Raw genomic sequence first — 16,571 nt, 5'->3', positions numbered from 1 at the left:
GAGACGGTAGGGTTGTTTGTTAACCGCAGCATGACGCGGCTTATCCCTCTTTCTTACAAGTACCAGCCTCACAGGTTGTTGCGAGGGTTCCAGGAGAAATGTATGTAAGAACTTGACACAGTGGCTGGCTATTAGTGTAGGAGAAAAGAAATGCTTATGTGCTTCCGCTATACAAGCACCTCCAAGATAGGAGAGTAGCCAGTCCTCACACTCCCGTCCTTTCCTGTGCCTCCGTGGGGACTTGCACGCTGTTTTCCATTTTATGGAAGAAAAATGATAGAGGTACTGAAAACACATGGGATGGTGGGATGCATCATTCCTAGGGTGTGTTTAGCCAGCCTCGGACTCTGGAACTGACCAGAATTGAGAGTGCACATAGGTTCTATGGAAATAGCTCCATGTTCGTGTAAATCCAGGAGTTTAAGTTCTAATGAGAGTCTTTCCACGGCTCAAATTTTTAATACTTCAGTTTGAGCCAAAGCAGCGAACATTACCGCCCTCACTGGTTTTTAGTGGGAAATTCTAATACTAGAAACTTGTTTTAAGACTCCAGAGAGAGGCAAATCTTAGCTGTGTATACTTGGAGGAAGCCGGATTTTATCATAAAGGTAACAAAATCCGTCTAGAAAGACTTAAAAGCATCCAGTCGGCCATTCACCACTTAACTCCACAAGATGTTTTTGCCTGGGTGGCTAACAGGTAGCCATGCAGCTACGATTTGCTGGGCACCTCTAAGCAGATACGATTCATGCCTTTGCTAACAAGAAACAACTACAATAATCCAAGCAGGTGAAGAAAACCTTCAGATGTTGCTGCTCTAACCACATTTTTGTTACACTCGAATTCATTCAAAAACCTACATAAGAGACAAGAGGTACGAAATGTGTGTTCATGTTTTGCTTGGACAGATTTTGGCTCCTAGCAATTAATGCTTTCAGTCACATTAAGCATATAAATAATGCTTTGTGACATTACAGTATTTCCCATTACAGATCAATTTTGTAGCATTTGTCCATAATCCGACTTGAAATATTACCTAGAAACAAAATATGTTTTCCTTGAAACAGTCAGACCCTATTAGAAATCTAAGGCTTTACAAATCACCATGTTAACAGTTATGTCCCCTAGCTAAGGTTTTCTTTCCTTAAATAGTGTTAAATTCAGCCCCAGAAGCACTAGTCTCTGTGAGGGTTCTCTTCTTATGTGCACTGACTTGAAAGGAAAAATTTAGTGCTCAAAATATATTTAACATTTTACTATGCATAACTTAATAAATCAACCAGTATTCCCTTTTGGGGGAAAAATAATGTTAGCACCTTTTACAAGTGTTATGCTTCTAATTAGGTTACAGATATTATTTTCTCATTTTTCAAAAGACAGGTTTTCATTGCTTTAAAAAAAAAAAGGTGTCAGCTTATTTCTGGGTAAGAGGAGTTATTCTCATTTCCTGACCATATAATCATACACCGTGGGTGAGCAAAGAAATAAAGGGAACATATATCAGAATCAAAGGTTGGAGCAGTAAAACTTAGCACTCACCAGTGGAGATTTTGCAGCCAGGAACACCTGGATCTGAGTCCTAGCCCTGCCACTTAGTGGAGTCAGGCGAATTACTGAACTTCTCATTCAGCAAATGTTAGCTAATTTTTAAATAATTTACACAATTTTTTCCCCCTGAAGAATATCCTCTTTGATGAAAGCTAACTACCTCTCATTCATTCAGCAACTAAGATGGACCGGACCATTGCTCTCACATCCTAGCACACGAAAGACAGCATACAAACAAGAACATATCAAATGGTGCAGTTGGCTGAAGGCGGCCCCCCAAAAGGTATGTCTACCTCCTAACCCCCGGAACCTGTGAATGTGATCTTCCTTGGAAAAATGCGTCTTTGCAGATGTAAGGATCTTGAGAGAAGATCATCCTGGATTATCAGGGTGGTCACTAAATCCAACGACAAGTGACTTTCCAAGTCACACAGAAGAGACACAGAGAGGAAGAAAAGGCCATAAAATGGGAGGCAGAGAGTGGAGTGATACAGCCACAACCAAGGAACATGTAGGGCCACTAGACTCTGGAAGCAGCAAGGAAGGATTCTGCCCTATATCCCCCCGAGGGAGCATGGCCCTGACGACACCTTCATTTCAGACTCCGGCCTCTAGAACCGTGAGAAACTAAGTTTCTGTTGTTGTCAGCCTCCCTCTTTGTGGGCATTTGTACATCAACCCTAGGAAACAATGGCATAAATGGTAACACGTACCAAGAAGAAAATAAGATGGGCAAATGAGACAAAATATAAACAGGGACACAGATGTGACCACCATAAATGATGGAGTCTGGAAGGCCCCATTTAGGATGTACCAGTTGAATTCCCTGAGGACATGGGAGAGGTGTGTTCTGAATCGGAGGGTGAGGGGGCAAGTATAAAGGGCCTAACCTGGGAATTAATTTGGTGTGTGCAAAGACCAGGAAGTGAGTGGTGCTAATTATGGGAGGTGCAGGGGAGAGTGGTAGGGAGATGCTGAGACAGGAAGGAACCGGACCCTGTAGAGCCTTGTAACCTCAGAGAGACCTAACACTTATAATGACTTGCAGTTGCCCTTACGAGCAGAGAAAGACGTACGGACTGATTAAATAATGAGTATATGCCAAACATTGTAGCAATCGGATTAAAACCCAGAACCTTTATAATCTTCCTCATGTAATCCCATCCCACTGTTAATTCAATATGAATAAGAATGTCACAAATAGAACATGTGAGGTCAAACACCACAGACACAGTAGAAAATCCTCAGCAGGATCCTTTATTTTGTTCACTTGCTACTTACAAGGTGAAATGTCAACCTGTAAAAGTTGTTTCTACCAGTTCAGCCAATGGCCTGGAACATCATCGTGTCCTCGTTCCACGGTGGATAGTCCCGGGGGGCAGATCCAAGGGTCGCAGCTTCACGGGGACCAGACGGCGCGGGTTCCAGAGCTCGAGCTCCGCACACTGCGCTTCCCCAGGACCCCACAGCCTCATTCCTACTGGTGATCAGCGAGGAAATGGATGGTATTTCTATTCACTTTTTCAAAGATCAGACCTACCTCATTTACATGTCAAGAAAATGTTCTCAAGTAAAATAAAGTGTTTATCATTTTCCTATAGCTCTTTGAATGCCTGGCATTCATGTTTTCCCTACCTCTAAAATTCCTTTCTTTTTCACATTATCTTTCTTGATTGCTTCTTAATGTAAAAACAAAAAGCACAAAGATAGGGATTTGTTGTGCACATTAGCAGGTCCGTGCAGAAAAATGCACGGAGGTTTTATATACCATTTACAGTGACAGCTCAGAGTACAAAGTCAAGAAGAAAGAATCTGGAATATTAGACGTGCTCTGAAATAAGCCTACACAGGAGGACACCACTGTAGTTTCATCAGAACTTTCTCTCACCGGCCGTTCAACAGTGGCAAATGCAAAAAACGTGCGGTTAAAATAACATAGCAGTCGATTCATATATTGCCCCCAACCCACCCAACTTCTGAATATAGGGGCTCTTTCAAATTTTCTTCCCCTTTAGTCTACGTTTAATGGAAAAAGCTAAAAAATCATGTTTTAGCAAGTATCCCCAAAGCAATTTACCCAGGTTTTAATGTGTTTGGAGAGAAGTCTCACTGAAAGAATAGCAATAATGATTTTCCAGTAAATACTGAGTGAAAAACAATTTTAACCCCAATCTGAGGTTATAAATTTGCTTTTTTTGTGAATGAGACAACTGTAGCAACCATCCCAGACATTAAAAGAAAGCCTCCCATAGTCTGCTGTATGTATCAAAGCTCATCATGATTTTTGTGAGATCTTCCCCATAATTGGTAGCTTGGCTTCCGACAAACATGTTCCAGTTGTCTAATATCTCCTCTTTAGTTAGCTTTTCATCCTGCAAGAGAGAGGAAAGACCTCTGTCAAAGCAGCTCTGGTTACTCTGACTAATAGTTCAGCATGAAGCTCATGTTATTTCATGGGTTTTCAACATCTAAAATATTACAGGTCATAAGAGAAGCTGCTAGGTACCTCCAGCAGTCACCGTCACACTGCCCTGCAAAACGGCCCCCCTTGGCTTAAAACCTGTGCTAAAATACATCAGGCAAGTCCTCGAGGAATTCGAAGCTACAATCCGTTATGTCTACACACAGTGCTGACATTTCCCCAAACCAGGCCCCAAAGAATCCAATTTCCCCTTTTATAGCCTGACTGCAAAACTCTACTGCGTCCCAAGAACTTGCAACAGTGATCCAACTGGAAGGACACAGGACTTCTTTCTAAATCTTGTTTGTTTACTGGATATTTACCAACAGGTATTGAAGTGCTGGCATCAGAGCCAGCAGTAAGCGCATGCTTGAAGATGCCTGGGATGTAACAGGATGGCATCCTTGCGTCTGACACATGACAGATGTTTGGTAAATTATCTGCTGAGTGACTGGCTGAATGAACAAACCTGTCCTAGGGCAACTCAGGGTATATCTCTTAAATCCCTGCCCTACCCACAGCAAACAAAGTTACCGGTTCTGCAGTCCTAAGAGATGACAATGAATTAAGTGTGTGGCCCAATAGCAGACTATCCAGGAATGTCTGGGCCAATTGAGTTCACCGTGGGTTACCAAGGTCTTGGCTAGGGCGCCTGGGTGGCTCAGTCAGTTAAGCGTCTGACTTTGGCTCAGGTCACTGATCTCACAGTTCCTGAGTTTGAGCCCTGCGTCCGGCTCTGTGCTGACAGCTTGGAGCCTGGAGTCTGCTTTGGATTCTGTGTCTCCCTCTCTCTCTGCTCCTCCCCCACTCATACTCTCTCTCCTCTCTCTCAAAAATAAATAAACATTAAAAAAAATTTTAAAAATCAAGGTCTGACTAAAGTTTACAAATCTGTAATGTAGGTCAAGAATGACACGGCTGCGTGGGCCACGGGCCAAATGCTATCACTAAAGAAGCAAACAGAACCAATCTTATGTAAACTGTCTCCCTTGAAGGAACGATTCCCAGAACAACGTGAAATACCTTGTTTTTGTCTGACTCATACACCAGGTGCCTGGCCTCGGCTGAGCATGGTCATAGTCCTGAGGGAGGATCAGTGGCGGAATCTCATCTTTGTCCAACTTCCCATCCTTGTTCAGATCCCGGAACTCATTAAACTGCTCCCGTTCTGACACAACCCAGTCAGGCTCAGGGCCGTTCTCCTCGTGGGAAAACATATCCGCTAGAAGGGAAGGTTGTTCTTAGTTACGAGGACAAGTGGGAAGGTAAGTCAAGGAAAACCTGACCTCCTGAGTTTTTGGAAGGATGATGACCAATCAAGAGACCTAACCCAGAAGTCTCGTGGGCAGTTTCTTGGGGATAATGACAGAATGATTTATCCACTATGAAAGCTGCTTGGCAGAATAGAAAGAACTGAGTTTAGGAATCAGAAGATGAATCCAGTGAGTTCAGTAACTGGGATTAAGTTACTTAATTCAGTGACTGAGTCCTAAATTGTCTTGTCTATAACATGGAGGTAATATTTAAAAACCACAGAGTTATTATGAAGATTACATAGGATATCTCTATAAATACACTCTACAACCCCAAATTGGCACTATCTAAGTGAAAAACCAATAAGGACCAACATCAAGCACTTTCTACAGTCCAGGTATTATATAAAAAATATTTTTACATACACTTTTTTCATTTAATTTTTCTTAACAATCTTATGAATTAGGTATTATTATTATTCCCACTTTATAGATGAAAACACTGAGGCACAGCCTTACTCCAAGCACCCACAGCTAGCATGAGCTCAAGACAATGTAGGAGCAGGAGCACTCTGCTTCCAACCCATGGCCTTTACCGCTTATTCCTTTCATTGCTGGTATCATTCCCAAGGGGCTTTTGCATAGATCATTTTATTTCACCCTTATAACAATTATATAAGATGGATTATTATCCTTATTATACAAAATGGCAGGGAAAGAAAAAAGAAGGCAATGTTCATATGCATTGTTTGCTAAGTCACTAGATCTTCTTGGACAACACAGCTACTCTGTGGGCAGTTTTCTCTTTGATGGAAACCCAAGTTGGAAATGTCAGGAGGTAGAGAGAGCAGGTAGTGAATCAAGGGAAAAGAGAAGCAAGACTCATGTTTCAGCACACGTTGGACCCACACTGGAAATTTGCAGACTGTTTTTGAGAAAGAGCTGTCACATTTATTAGCTAACTTGGGCATCGTCTAATCCTACAAGCCTGGGCGCTATGTATTCCCATTTTATGGATGAGGAAGCTGAGGCTTCTCATGATTACATGACTCCCACGGGGTCACACAGCTAGTAAGTGGAGAAGCCAGGGTCCCAAGTGCAGTGCTGTTCCCAGTGCACCACATCACCACTGGTTTTTCCACTCCCTCCCATCTGAAAAGAAGGCTTCTCCATCAATGAAGTCACTTGCAGGACAAGTCCACACGTCAGGCCTCTCTGACTGTGAGCTGCTCAGAACTGGATTTTCAAGCACAATGCCCCCACCTCCCTCCCTGCCCAGTGTGAAGAATGGAATGTTTCTTTTAGGCAAAGCCACTCGGAGTTTTGCCCCTGACTTTGCACCGTTTCAATGCAGAGTTCAGGAGGGCCAGGAAGAGCACACACTTAATCAAAAGTGCTACATTGCTTGTTTCAATCCGTCAGCCTTTTCTGTCTAATTCCATCACCACTGTCAAGGTGAGGCGTCCACAGCTCTGAACTGTCCCTCGCGCACGCACCGGGCCGGAGGATGGCTCTGCGGCTTGCACGGACGAGTAGCCTGTCAGCATGTGTCATCCCACAAAGGTAGAGCCACCAAGATCACTTTAATTACTGTAGTGAGAGCCACCTGTCTGTTACCACAGGCCGACGAAGAACAGCGTTCAGTCCTGCAGATCAGATATAATTTCTAATGATTAGAAGAAACTTTGCTCTCCATTACCGAAGGCACTTGTTCCTGTGCCTGGGGTGGCAAAGTGAACAACCACAGACTAGAGACTGATGGCGACTCGGACTCCTGTATTATGCTGAAAATAATTAACTGCCTCTTTAAATAGGAGTACAAAAATGATATGCATCCCATTCCATCAAATTGATTTTCCAGCACTTTACTGACACTTGGGCGAAGAGCCACCCACCACCACAGGCAGCCTGCTGTTGGAACCAAGTAGCAGAGCCCTGAAGTGGCAGTGACAAGGGTCGAGTGGAAGCTGCCATGTGCCTGCCCCAGTCCCTTTATGCCTGGAGACCTACAGGCTGCTCGGGAGGGCTCTAGCCAGCCAGGTGACTTCTGACCCAGGGGGCATTAATCGGAGCCCCCACTCCACCAGTGCTCGGGCACCTGACAACACACTTCCTGATGCTTGAAGGGGAGCCATCAGAACAAATGCTAGGTTCGGTACTCCCAATCAAAGGATCAAATCCAGAGGCACACAATGGCTAATCAAGGGGCAACCGTGCGCTCCGTTAAAAGGATGTACCTCTTTAAGAAGGGGCACCTTTCTGCAGATGCCTGGGTGTTCAACACAGCTCCATCTACTTAGTGCTCTTAGATCCCACAGACTGATCCACAGTGTGACTTTCAGGGTCCTTCAGGGTCAGTCTGCTCTAGCCTAACTGTAAATCCGTCGGATCCCCACGTTCACTCTGCAAAGGTAAAACTACACAGTGTGGAGGAGGGCACCTCTCAGAGCCGTGGGCCCGCTCTTGGCCGCTGTGTGAAGTCTCATAAATGCCTCCCTGAGGTTGTACCACTAGGGACTGGTAATGACAAGGCCCTCCCCGGTGGGAAGGCACAACAATGGCAACTTCAGGCTTGCAGCTGTTGCTAAAAGAGACGTCTGACCAAAGCAGCTAGACATGTGGGTGGAAGAATGTTGCCCAGTTGGACAGAAGAACAAGACCCAGGCCACACTCACCAATATACTCGTCCTGATCCAGAAACCCATCCCCATCTTGTCGATGTCCTCCAGAGTTTCCTAGGAAGCAGAGGGAACAGAGAATGCAAGATGGCTATGTGCTCTAAGTAAGGTCTGAGAATTCTACCTACTGTCCTCCTTTCTCTGGCTTTTCTGGCTGAAAATGCTTGGAAACTTTTGGCTCATCTCTTTTCCTCCCCAGGTGTTAAGTTTCTTATCTGTAAAACAATAGGCAGTGGCTTGGGTTCCTCCTCCCCCATCCCATAGTTGTAACAGCACAACACTCTCTTCACATGAAAATGTATGTATAAGCCCAGAGGGACTCTGATTTTATCAAGAAGCCATGCCAGGCCAACTATCTCCATCATCCAGCCAAATCATCCTCGGGAGTACCTGTGAGGAACCCAGCTCGGGAACCACCAGCCTAGATAATCACAAAAAAATAGATTCCAGTGCTAACTGGACTATGAAGGCTGGGTTGGTGTCATAAAAATACGAAACAGCAACTAAAAAAATAAAAGTGTATCTGACTTTGAATGTATATGTTCTATGTTTAGTCCATTAGACTTCTTAATTAGGTTTATTGTTAGGGTGAGTAATTAAATGAATTTACTGTCCATTGTCACAGCAACTCACAGGCATACCCTGGGTTAAAGAAAATAGCCACCCAAGAGCAGAGCGTCAATCCAGAGGCACATAATCTTCTTGTGGACAATTCCCTAATCTTCATCTGCCTCTGGCAAGTTAGGTGTGGCTAAATGGATGTTGGGTGGTAAAAAGAAATGTTTCTTAGAGCCATTGCCCAGTCCTTAGTGTCTTGGTGGTCATGAGAAGGAAGAATAAAGCAAGAGTGGATCCCATCTACCAGCTGGAAAACTAAAATATAGTCCAGAGCCGATTATGAACAAAAACTTTAGCCACTTGTTTCCCAGCATCAAAGCAGTCAGAACTGGCCTGGCATATCTGCCCAGGAAAGAGATGATGGCATTTATCTTACTGTCATGGCAAATGAAGACATTTGGGACCCTGCCAGCCACTATGGAAAGCAACTACACTCAGAGGCCTTATAAGCATCTCTCAAAGCCTAGGGTCAGACTCATTCATCCTCCAAAGACCCAGCCCGAAGAGGAGTGTCCTTCCAGCTACAGTTTTATTTTAAGTTTCTATATGTCTTAACAATCATGCATTCCATTTCAGAGTCTTTTCCCTGTTCCTTCAAGGGTGCAAAATGGACAGAGACTAGCTAGTTGCTCACAAAACCCTTCTGCTCTTTTCGGGCACACATCTGTATTTCCCTGCCTTGTCATATCTAGAAGCAGTCCGTGGAAGGTAAAAGGGAAGATGATTCGTTTCCTGGCCAGAACAGTAAGGGTAGACTGTTGCCTTCTCCTCATTCCCTATCTTTTCCTTTGTCTCCCAGCTGGTTGTTGCCAGGATGACCTTGAAGCCACAAGATGGCAGAGTGTAAGATGTAAGCAGCCTGAAAGTACTTGGAGAAGTGCCCAGAAGACCCACCTGACTCAGGCCATCTGCACTGGCCTTGATATAAGCAAAATAAGCTCTGTTTTACATGGCTAGGATTGGGGCTGTTTGTTACAGCAGCTAGCCTGCCCTGACTCACAGTGTTAGACAAATATTCCATTGTATTCTACTTCAGAGTTCTCCAATTCCCCGCAGGTTGAATGAAGAATGCTCTTTCTTTAGAAGAAGGGACAAGACTTTGGTACAGATTTTGCTCTGGTCTTTTCCCAGTCCGGGCTCTTTATCTTACCAAAACCACAATTTCCTTCATATGCTCAAACTCCTCAGGGTGCAAAAAGGCGGTGAACTCCTCCCGAGTGGCTATCTGGTCACCATCGAGGTCTGCAGCCTTGAACCTTCTCTCATCACGTGGCAGCATCTTTTTAAAGGTGTTATGATCTAAAGGATCTTGAAACTCTTCAGGGTTTCCTGCAAGATGTGTGCAGAAACATTTAAACTGGGCTGCTAAGGAAAACATTTCCTTCCAGATCAGTCATCCTTCATGCCCAAATGGTACACACAGGACAAAAAAGGTCCTGACCAATTGAGTTCTTTGAAGCATTTTACCTTTAGCATCTGTCCCTTCATCCCTCCTGTAATCTAGGCCCCAACGGCTTATTGGGGGCATTATAGCAAGTGGTTAGGAGTGCTGGCTTTAGGCCTTTCTTCGCAGAACTCTGCTTTCATAATATCATTCTTTGACCTAGAACACGCACAGGCTCCCTAGTACCTGCAACATTCTGTCTAGACATTTCTGTCTGGCCTTCATAATCTCCCTTAATGTAACCACGAGTGTGTGCTCCACCAGCTCTCCTGAGACTTATCTCCTAGCTCTCTCTACCACGCACCCAGTGGGGCTGCACTCTACGCTCTGCACACGTCCCTCTACCTTCACAAACAAGCATGTCTTACATCCAAAGCCTACCCAAGGCTGAATTCACTGCTGCACCTTTGCTCCTCCAATGGACCCACCTTCCCCACTTGCCTCTATCTCTCCAAATATATATCCATTTTTCAAGGCCCAGCTCCCAGACCACCCTCCACCAGGAAACCTTCCCTGACTGCTTCAGCTCACTCGGTCCTTGCTGTCTGAAACTTGGCAGCATTTTGAGACTGTAGCACAGGCACACTTCATCTCTGCTCTGTTCTCTTTGTCCTTTGTGCCTCTGAGATTGTAAGCTCAGATTGGGCAGCAACCTAAGTCACTTTTTATTGGACCCAGGACCCCTCCCGCTACTCACCACCCACAGCTTCACTCAGGGTAAGGAGCTCTGTACATTCTTAGTAAGCAGAGGAGGATGTTATACAAGCAGGCTCTACTTAGGGGGTTGTGACATCTCCCGGAGGCAGTAGATGTGTTGAGAGAGGAGAGGCTCCCGCAAGGAGCTTGTTATGTGGGCCCCAGCTGTGCAAATGCTCAGGCAGCACCTCTTACCTAGGTAGTAACCATAGGTGGCTTGTTTGTATTCTTCCCAGGAAATTTTATCATCTTTGTCCCGATCATAATCCTTCCAGACTTTAGCGACATTATTGTAGATGTATCTTCTCTGCACTCGCTTGATCCAAGTTTTCAGCTCCTCAGTAGTAACAAAGCCATCCCCATCACTGTCAATTCGGTCAACAATCTTCCTGTAGTTTAAAAAAAAAAAAAAAACAACCCACAAGGCTATTATCAAGGCTTGTGTGATCCTGATCCAGAAAAAGATCAAACACCGCAGAATCTAAAATGCATAAGCAAGTGAAATAAAAGCAATGATCCAATTGTGCTGGAAAGGATCTTAAAGTTCATCTTTTCTGAGGGTAATATGCGTCCTCCCCCCATTGCCAATGGCAGACACTACCAGCGGACCATGCCCTCTGTCCTGATAAACCCAGGCGTGCCTCTGAATCCTTCTCAACACAGCACTGTGCAGGTGGACACCACCAATTGATCAGAGTTGATTGTGAGATGAAACCCAACAGTTTTCTCCAGATGCAGTCCAACTCCCTTGTGTTACAGTGATGGAAACAGAGGCTGAGAGAAATGAGACGACTTTTCCAAGATCACACAGCTAGTATTTAGTATGACAGGGTAAGAACCCATGTCTTGTGGCGCTAGGTCTAATGTAAAATAAAATAAAATAAAATAAAATAAAATAGGGGCGCCTGGGTGGCGCAGTCGGTTAAGCGTCCGACTTCAGCCAGGTCACGATCTCGCGTTCCGTGAGTTCGAGCCCCGCGTCAGGCTCTGGGCTGATGGCTCAGAGCCTGGAGCCTGTTTCCGATTCTGTGTCTCCCTCTCTCTCTGCCCCTCGCCCGTTCATCCTCTGTCTCTCTCTGTCCCAAAAATAAATAACGTTGAAAAAAAAAATTAAAAAAAAAAAAAAAATAAAATAAAATAAAATAAATAAAATTTGAAAAAAAGGAAAATTCTAGGTAAACCAGAAGATAAGCGAGTTCTTTTCTTTTTCTTCTTCTTCTTCTTTTTTAAAATATCACCACTTTGGACTCATACTGACACTTAGAAGACCAGATCTTGTTGGCCAAAGCATAAAACGTCAGGGATGAAAAAGCCTTCACATCATGAAAACTATTCAAGAAGCCTGACCAGCTGAGCCAGCTGCAGGAGCCTACACCCTGCCCTTTGGGCGAAGATACCTATGTCTGGGGGGGTCTCCTGCTCCACAGCTAGCCCGGGGTCCAGCGACTGCCCGCTGGACTCTACTGAGGTACCCCCAAACCCCAGTCCAAAGTAAACTTCAGGCTGGGAACTCACCAGTGTCCATCTCTAGGCCAGAGGGTCCCAAGCTAGAGATGCAGTCCCTGTGGGGAACTTCAAGGACACCCACAAGCCATTTCCAATGCTTAAGAAAGTTCCAGTAGTCCATTTACCTGGGATGCAGTCAGCCAGGCTACTTAGGGATTTATTTCTTTGCTTAGAGCTGCAGTCTATCAACTCAGAGGGAAAACTTTCTTACTGTCAACAGAAGTTCTGACAGTTACTCTTTCATTAATTAGAAATGGGGAAGGAATTTATTAGTTCGTATAAAGTTACTGTCTCCTACCTGAACCTGGGGAGCCCGTTTCCCTCTTCCTCAGGAAAGTGTGAGTGCTACAAACAGCTTTCCTGTGTCCCCTCATTTGCCATCTTAACAGGTCCCAGAGCTAACAGACTAAGCCTCAAGTATCCTCAGGCTTCCTTCTAGGGATTCACAGCCTTTCTGGATCTCAGTTTGCCTGACTATAAATTGGAACACCTGCTTTACAAGGGATGTTGTGGGGAATACAGGAGAGAATGTGTGCCCAGCCTCACTAAGGGCAGCAATCTAGATCACAGGTGGATGGAGAACTCAGCGAACACCCAGCAGGTAACAGAAGTAACAGAAGTGAGCCAAGACTCCAGGTGGAGCCTCAGGCAACCTGGAGATGCCCATCTCTGCTCCAGACGATGAATGCCACATGGGAATAGAAGTCCACGGTGTCAAGAGAAACCAGAAATCAGGGTCTGTACGTGAAATCGCTCAGCTTAAATGTGGGCAAGTAATTTACATTTTTTCTAAGAGCTCATAGCATGTGCTATGACTATGTGACTATGTGCTATGCTATGTGACTGCGTGTGGCCTGTGGGCCTCCGCTCTGCAAGCCCCTTGGCCTAGCTGTCTCCAGAAGCTCTAGAACTGTCACATTTTCAGAATCTAAGGTCAGGTGGTGACTGCCTGGATCCAGCCCAAGCCTGGGGGGGTGGTGCGCAGAGGGGACTGCTGCACCAGGAGCTGTGGGCAGAAAGGTGGCTTTTCATGTTCCATCACGTCCCAACCTTCCACCCACTTTCTAGCCTGGATTTACCTTACAGGTGAGTGTGTGTCCACTGCCTGTCTGGTAGCTCAGGCCAGAGACCAGATGTCCCCCCAGAGACCACTTCCCCACCCCACGTTAAGTCCAGAGCAAGCACTGACTGTTCTACTTCCCACGTGCCTGGATTCACAGTCTCCTGCCCTCGGGACTAGCTGTGCCTGGTTAAGGCACTCGTGGCCACTCCCCTGCCCCTGGTCTCTCCATCTGCGCCTCAGTTATGTTCTCTGTCCTCCTGCCTGTGTGACATTACTAACAAGTTTTTGGGATGGTGACATTTTGATTACGTACAGGATAACACCTAATCTCTACCTCAAAGAGATCCTTCCTGCTCTGCTCTTAGGTCCCCTCCCACCTCCCACTTCTGCCCTGTCCCTTTACTGTCCCAACAGCCTTCATCCCCCAGAACAGGTTTCAAAACTTTTATAAGCAGGCTGTTTTCAGGAATGCCTTCCTCTGCTTGTGCACCTGGCAACCTCTGAGCCATCCCGCAATCTCTGATCAGGTGACGTCCCCAAACCCCTAAGCCCCGCTCTCCAACCTGAAGCCCTAGGGGCTCCTTTTCCTGAGTGTGGTCACTCTGGTTTTTACCTGCCGCCATCATAGCAATTACACATTAGTGTCTGCTTGTGTTTCTCTCCTCTACTTTTATTTATTAAAAAAATTTTTTTTAATGTTTATTTTTGAAGGAAAGAGAGACAGAGCGTGAGCGGGGGAGGGGCAGAGAGAGAGGGAGACAGAGTCCGAAGCAGGCTCCAGGCTCCGAGCTGTCAGCACAGAGCCCGACGCGGGGCTCAAACTCATGAAGCGCGAGATCATGACCTGAGCCCAAGTCGGCCGCTTAACCGACTGAGCCACCCAGGCTCCCCTCCTCTACTTTTAATTATAAGTACTTTGAGGCCTAGAGCATAAGGTTTTATCTTTGTATCTGCCAAGCATCTAACACGGTGCCTGGCACACAATAGCCATGGAAATGTTTGTTGCATGAATACATGAACAAAGTTAAGGTGTCCCTACCAGGGCCAAATGCAGAGCAACTTCACCAGCACTAGCTCTCACCACTAGGCTTATGGTCATGATAAAGGCATTAAACTGGAAGCTGTTAGGACTGCAAACTGCAGAGTTCCCTACTCCAAATCCCAAAACCTCCCCTCCTCCTCGTAGGTGACAGTGCTGCCTCTCAGGGTCCCAGAATAAATCAGTTTCCAAGTGCTTCAAAGCTAATACAATAGACTGAACTCATCAATGGCCCCCATTGTGAAGTCCTGAACAAGAAGAGAAAAGTACTTCTCGGCAAAATAAAAGGTGATTGTTTGGAGGTGACTTTGAAGTCCAAAGATCTTTTTATCAGGGCGGGCAGATGGTGCACCCACACAATAGGTATAATTTAGCCTCATATCTTAACCAACCACATTGGCCTTTGGTGGCCCCCTTCAGCACAGGGATGGCTGTTCTTTTTCATGTATCAGGACAGAAAGATCCTCCACTCCCAGGAAGCAGGTTCCAGGAGGCCTGGTGCCCAGTAGGCAGGGCTACTGGGACCCTCCCCCGCCCAGCCTCCACTTGGGACCAGGCCATGGCTGCTGATTCCTCTATGGAAGGGTTCCCAGATACCTCTGCACAATGGCCAAGTGTGTCCCCAGGGGACCCGGAGAGGGTGCACTGAGATGTACCTAAGTTTTGTTTTCCAGGTTTGGTCCCTGATTCAACTGCCTTCAACTGTGAAATTCACAATCTGCCACCACACCCTCCAGCTTTTTGCCCTCAGTTGCCAAGGGACTGGGTGCCTCCGCAGACATCTGCTGGAAAGAGAAACTGGGGGACCGGTTTCCATTCCCACTTCCCACTCCCTATCCCCTAATGTCCCTATCTTCTCACCAAGGTTTGTATATCCCCACTTCTACTATCTCTACTGTTAGGCAGGAGGCAAGAACACCCCTGCCGCGGCCCAAGAACACCCGCCAGGAATCTACCCTCTCCTTCATCTGCTCCTTCAGCTTTGATCCATTTGTGTTCATCCTGCAGACCTTCTTAGCAGTGTCACAAAACCTCCACCCCGGGAATTGGGGGAGAAGAGGGAAACTGGGAAGGTGGGGAAGAACTCATGTCACTAAAAGGCCACTGTGCACAAACTCTTCTTTTGTACCTACTCTCCCCTCCCTTCTGATGCAACCGAGGGGAGGGGGAGGGCCCTCGCCGCCCTGGCTCCCGCTGCCGCTGCCACGTTCCTGCCTCCCCGCGGGAAGCCACCCCGGCCCGGGCGCGGCGGCTGTCCCCACGCTTTGGTCCCCGGCCCGCGGGCAATTCAGCGCGAGCCCGGCCGCCGCAGCACCCGCCGGACCCCGCCCTCCGCCCGCGCGCGCCCGATTTCGCTTTCGCTTTGCTTTGCGGCGCGCGTCCCGCGTGGCTCCCGCCGGGGTGTCCCCGCGGGCACCTGCGACGCCCCCCAGCGCGGCCCGGACCGCGGCCTCACCCCAGCCTCTCCTTGCTCTCCTCCGAGGTGAGCTGGTCGAAGGTCTTGGAGTCCTCTTTGCCCAGGAAGGCCTCGTGGTCGTACTGGAAGCTCTGGTTGTCCTCGGCCGGCCGCTCGCCCAGCTCCGAGTCGGGCCGCACCACGCGCTCCTTGCGCACCGTGGGTTTGGCCCGCAGCGCCCCGGGCGCCAGCGCCAGCGCCAGCAGCAGCCCCAGGGCGAGCCCCAGGAGGCGGTCGCGGCCGCCACGCGCCATCGTCAGGACGGGAGAGCGGCCCGCGGGGAGGCACGGAGCGAGCGACGAGGACGGCGACTGGGGAGTGGGGGCTCCCAGCGCGGCGGCGGCGGCGGCAGCGGCGGGGGAGGGGACGGGCCCGCCCCGCGCCAGAGCGAAGGGGCGCGCCCCGGGCCGCGGGCAGGGAAGCTTCGGGCAGCCCGGCTCACGCGCCCATTGGCCGCCGGGCCGCGGGGAGGGGGGGAGGCCGGGGAGGCCGAGCCACGTCGCCAGCCCGGGCGGTGGGCGCGGGGCTCGGGTTTCTCCTCGGCCCCTCCCCGCGATCTCGTCGCGAGGGGCGGGCCCAGGCGTACTGGGCTAGGGACTCCGGGCTCCTAGGAAGACGGGGAAGTTCTTTGTCAAGCAACAGATGTTCAGGATAAAATTCCCTTTCTCTTCTTCCAGTTAATGGAGAATTGAAAGGAACGAGGCGCTGCCCCTCCCCAACTTCCAGCTGGGCGCCTGAACCCCAGCCCTAGACCTCAACCCCCAAGATGCGCTCTTAAACCAAACTCATCCCCACTTACCCAAACTTGG

General features: G+C 47.7%; 1 protein-coding gene across 1 annotated transcript; it reads right to left on the bottom strand.

The window, feature by feature from the left end:
* Positions 1-2,777: 2,777 nt before the first annotated feature.
* Positions 2,778-16,086, bottom strand: RCN1 (reticulocalbin 1). The gene is given in 9 exon segments (XM_030332723.1): positions 2,778-3,836; positions 3,839-3,920; positions 5,033-5,073; positions 5,076-5,231; positions 7,938-7,973; positions 7,976-7,997; positions 9,709-9,887; positions 10,894-11,087; positions 15,763-16,086. Coding segments are annotated over 9 exon segments (987 nt in total). The 5' UTR covers positions 16,017-16,086; the 3' UTR covers positions 2,778-3,813.
* Between the last annotated feature and the right edge of the window lie 485 nt (positions 16,087-16,571).

This window comes from Lynx canadensis, chromosome D1, assembly GCF_007474595.2.
Source record: "Lynx canadensis isolate LIC74 chromosome D1, mLynCan4.pri.v2, whole genome shotgun sequence".
Classification (NCBI taxonomy): Eukaryota; Metazoa; Chordata; class Mammalia; order Carnivora; family Felidae; genus Lynx; species Lynx canadensis.
Note: the sequence above shows the minus strand (reverse complement) of the source record. Positions and strands in the feature narration are given on the sequence as shown.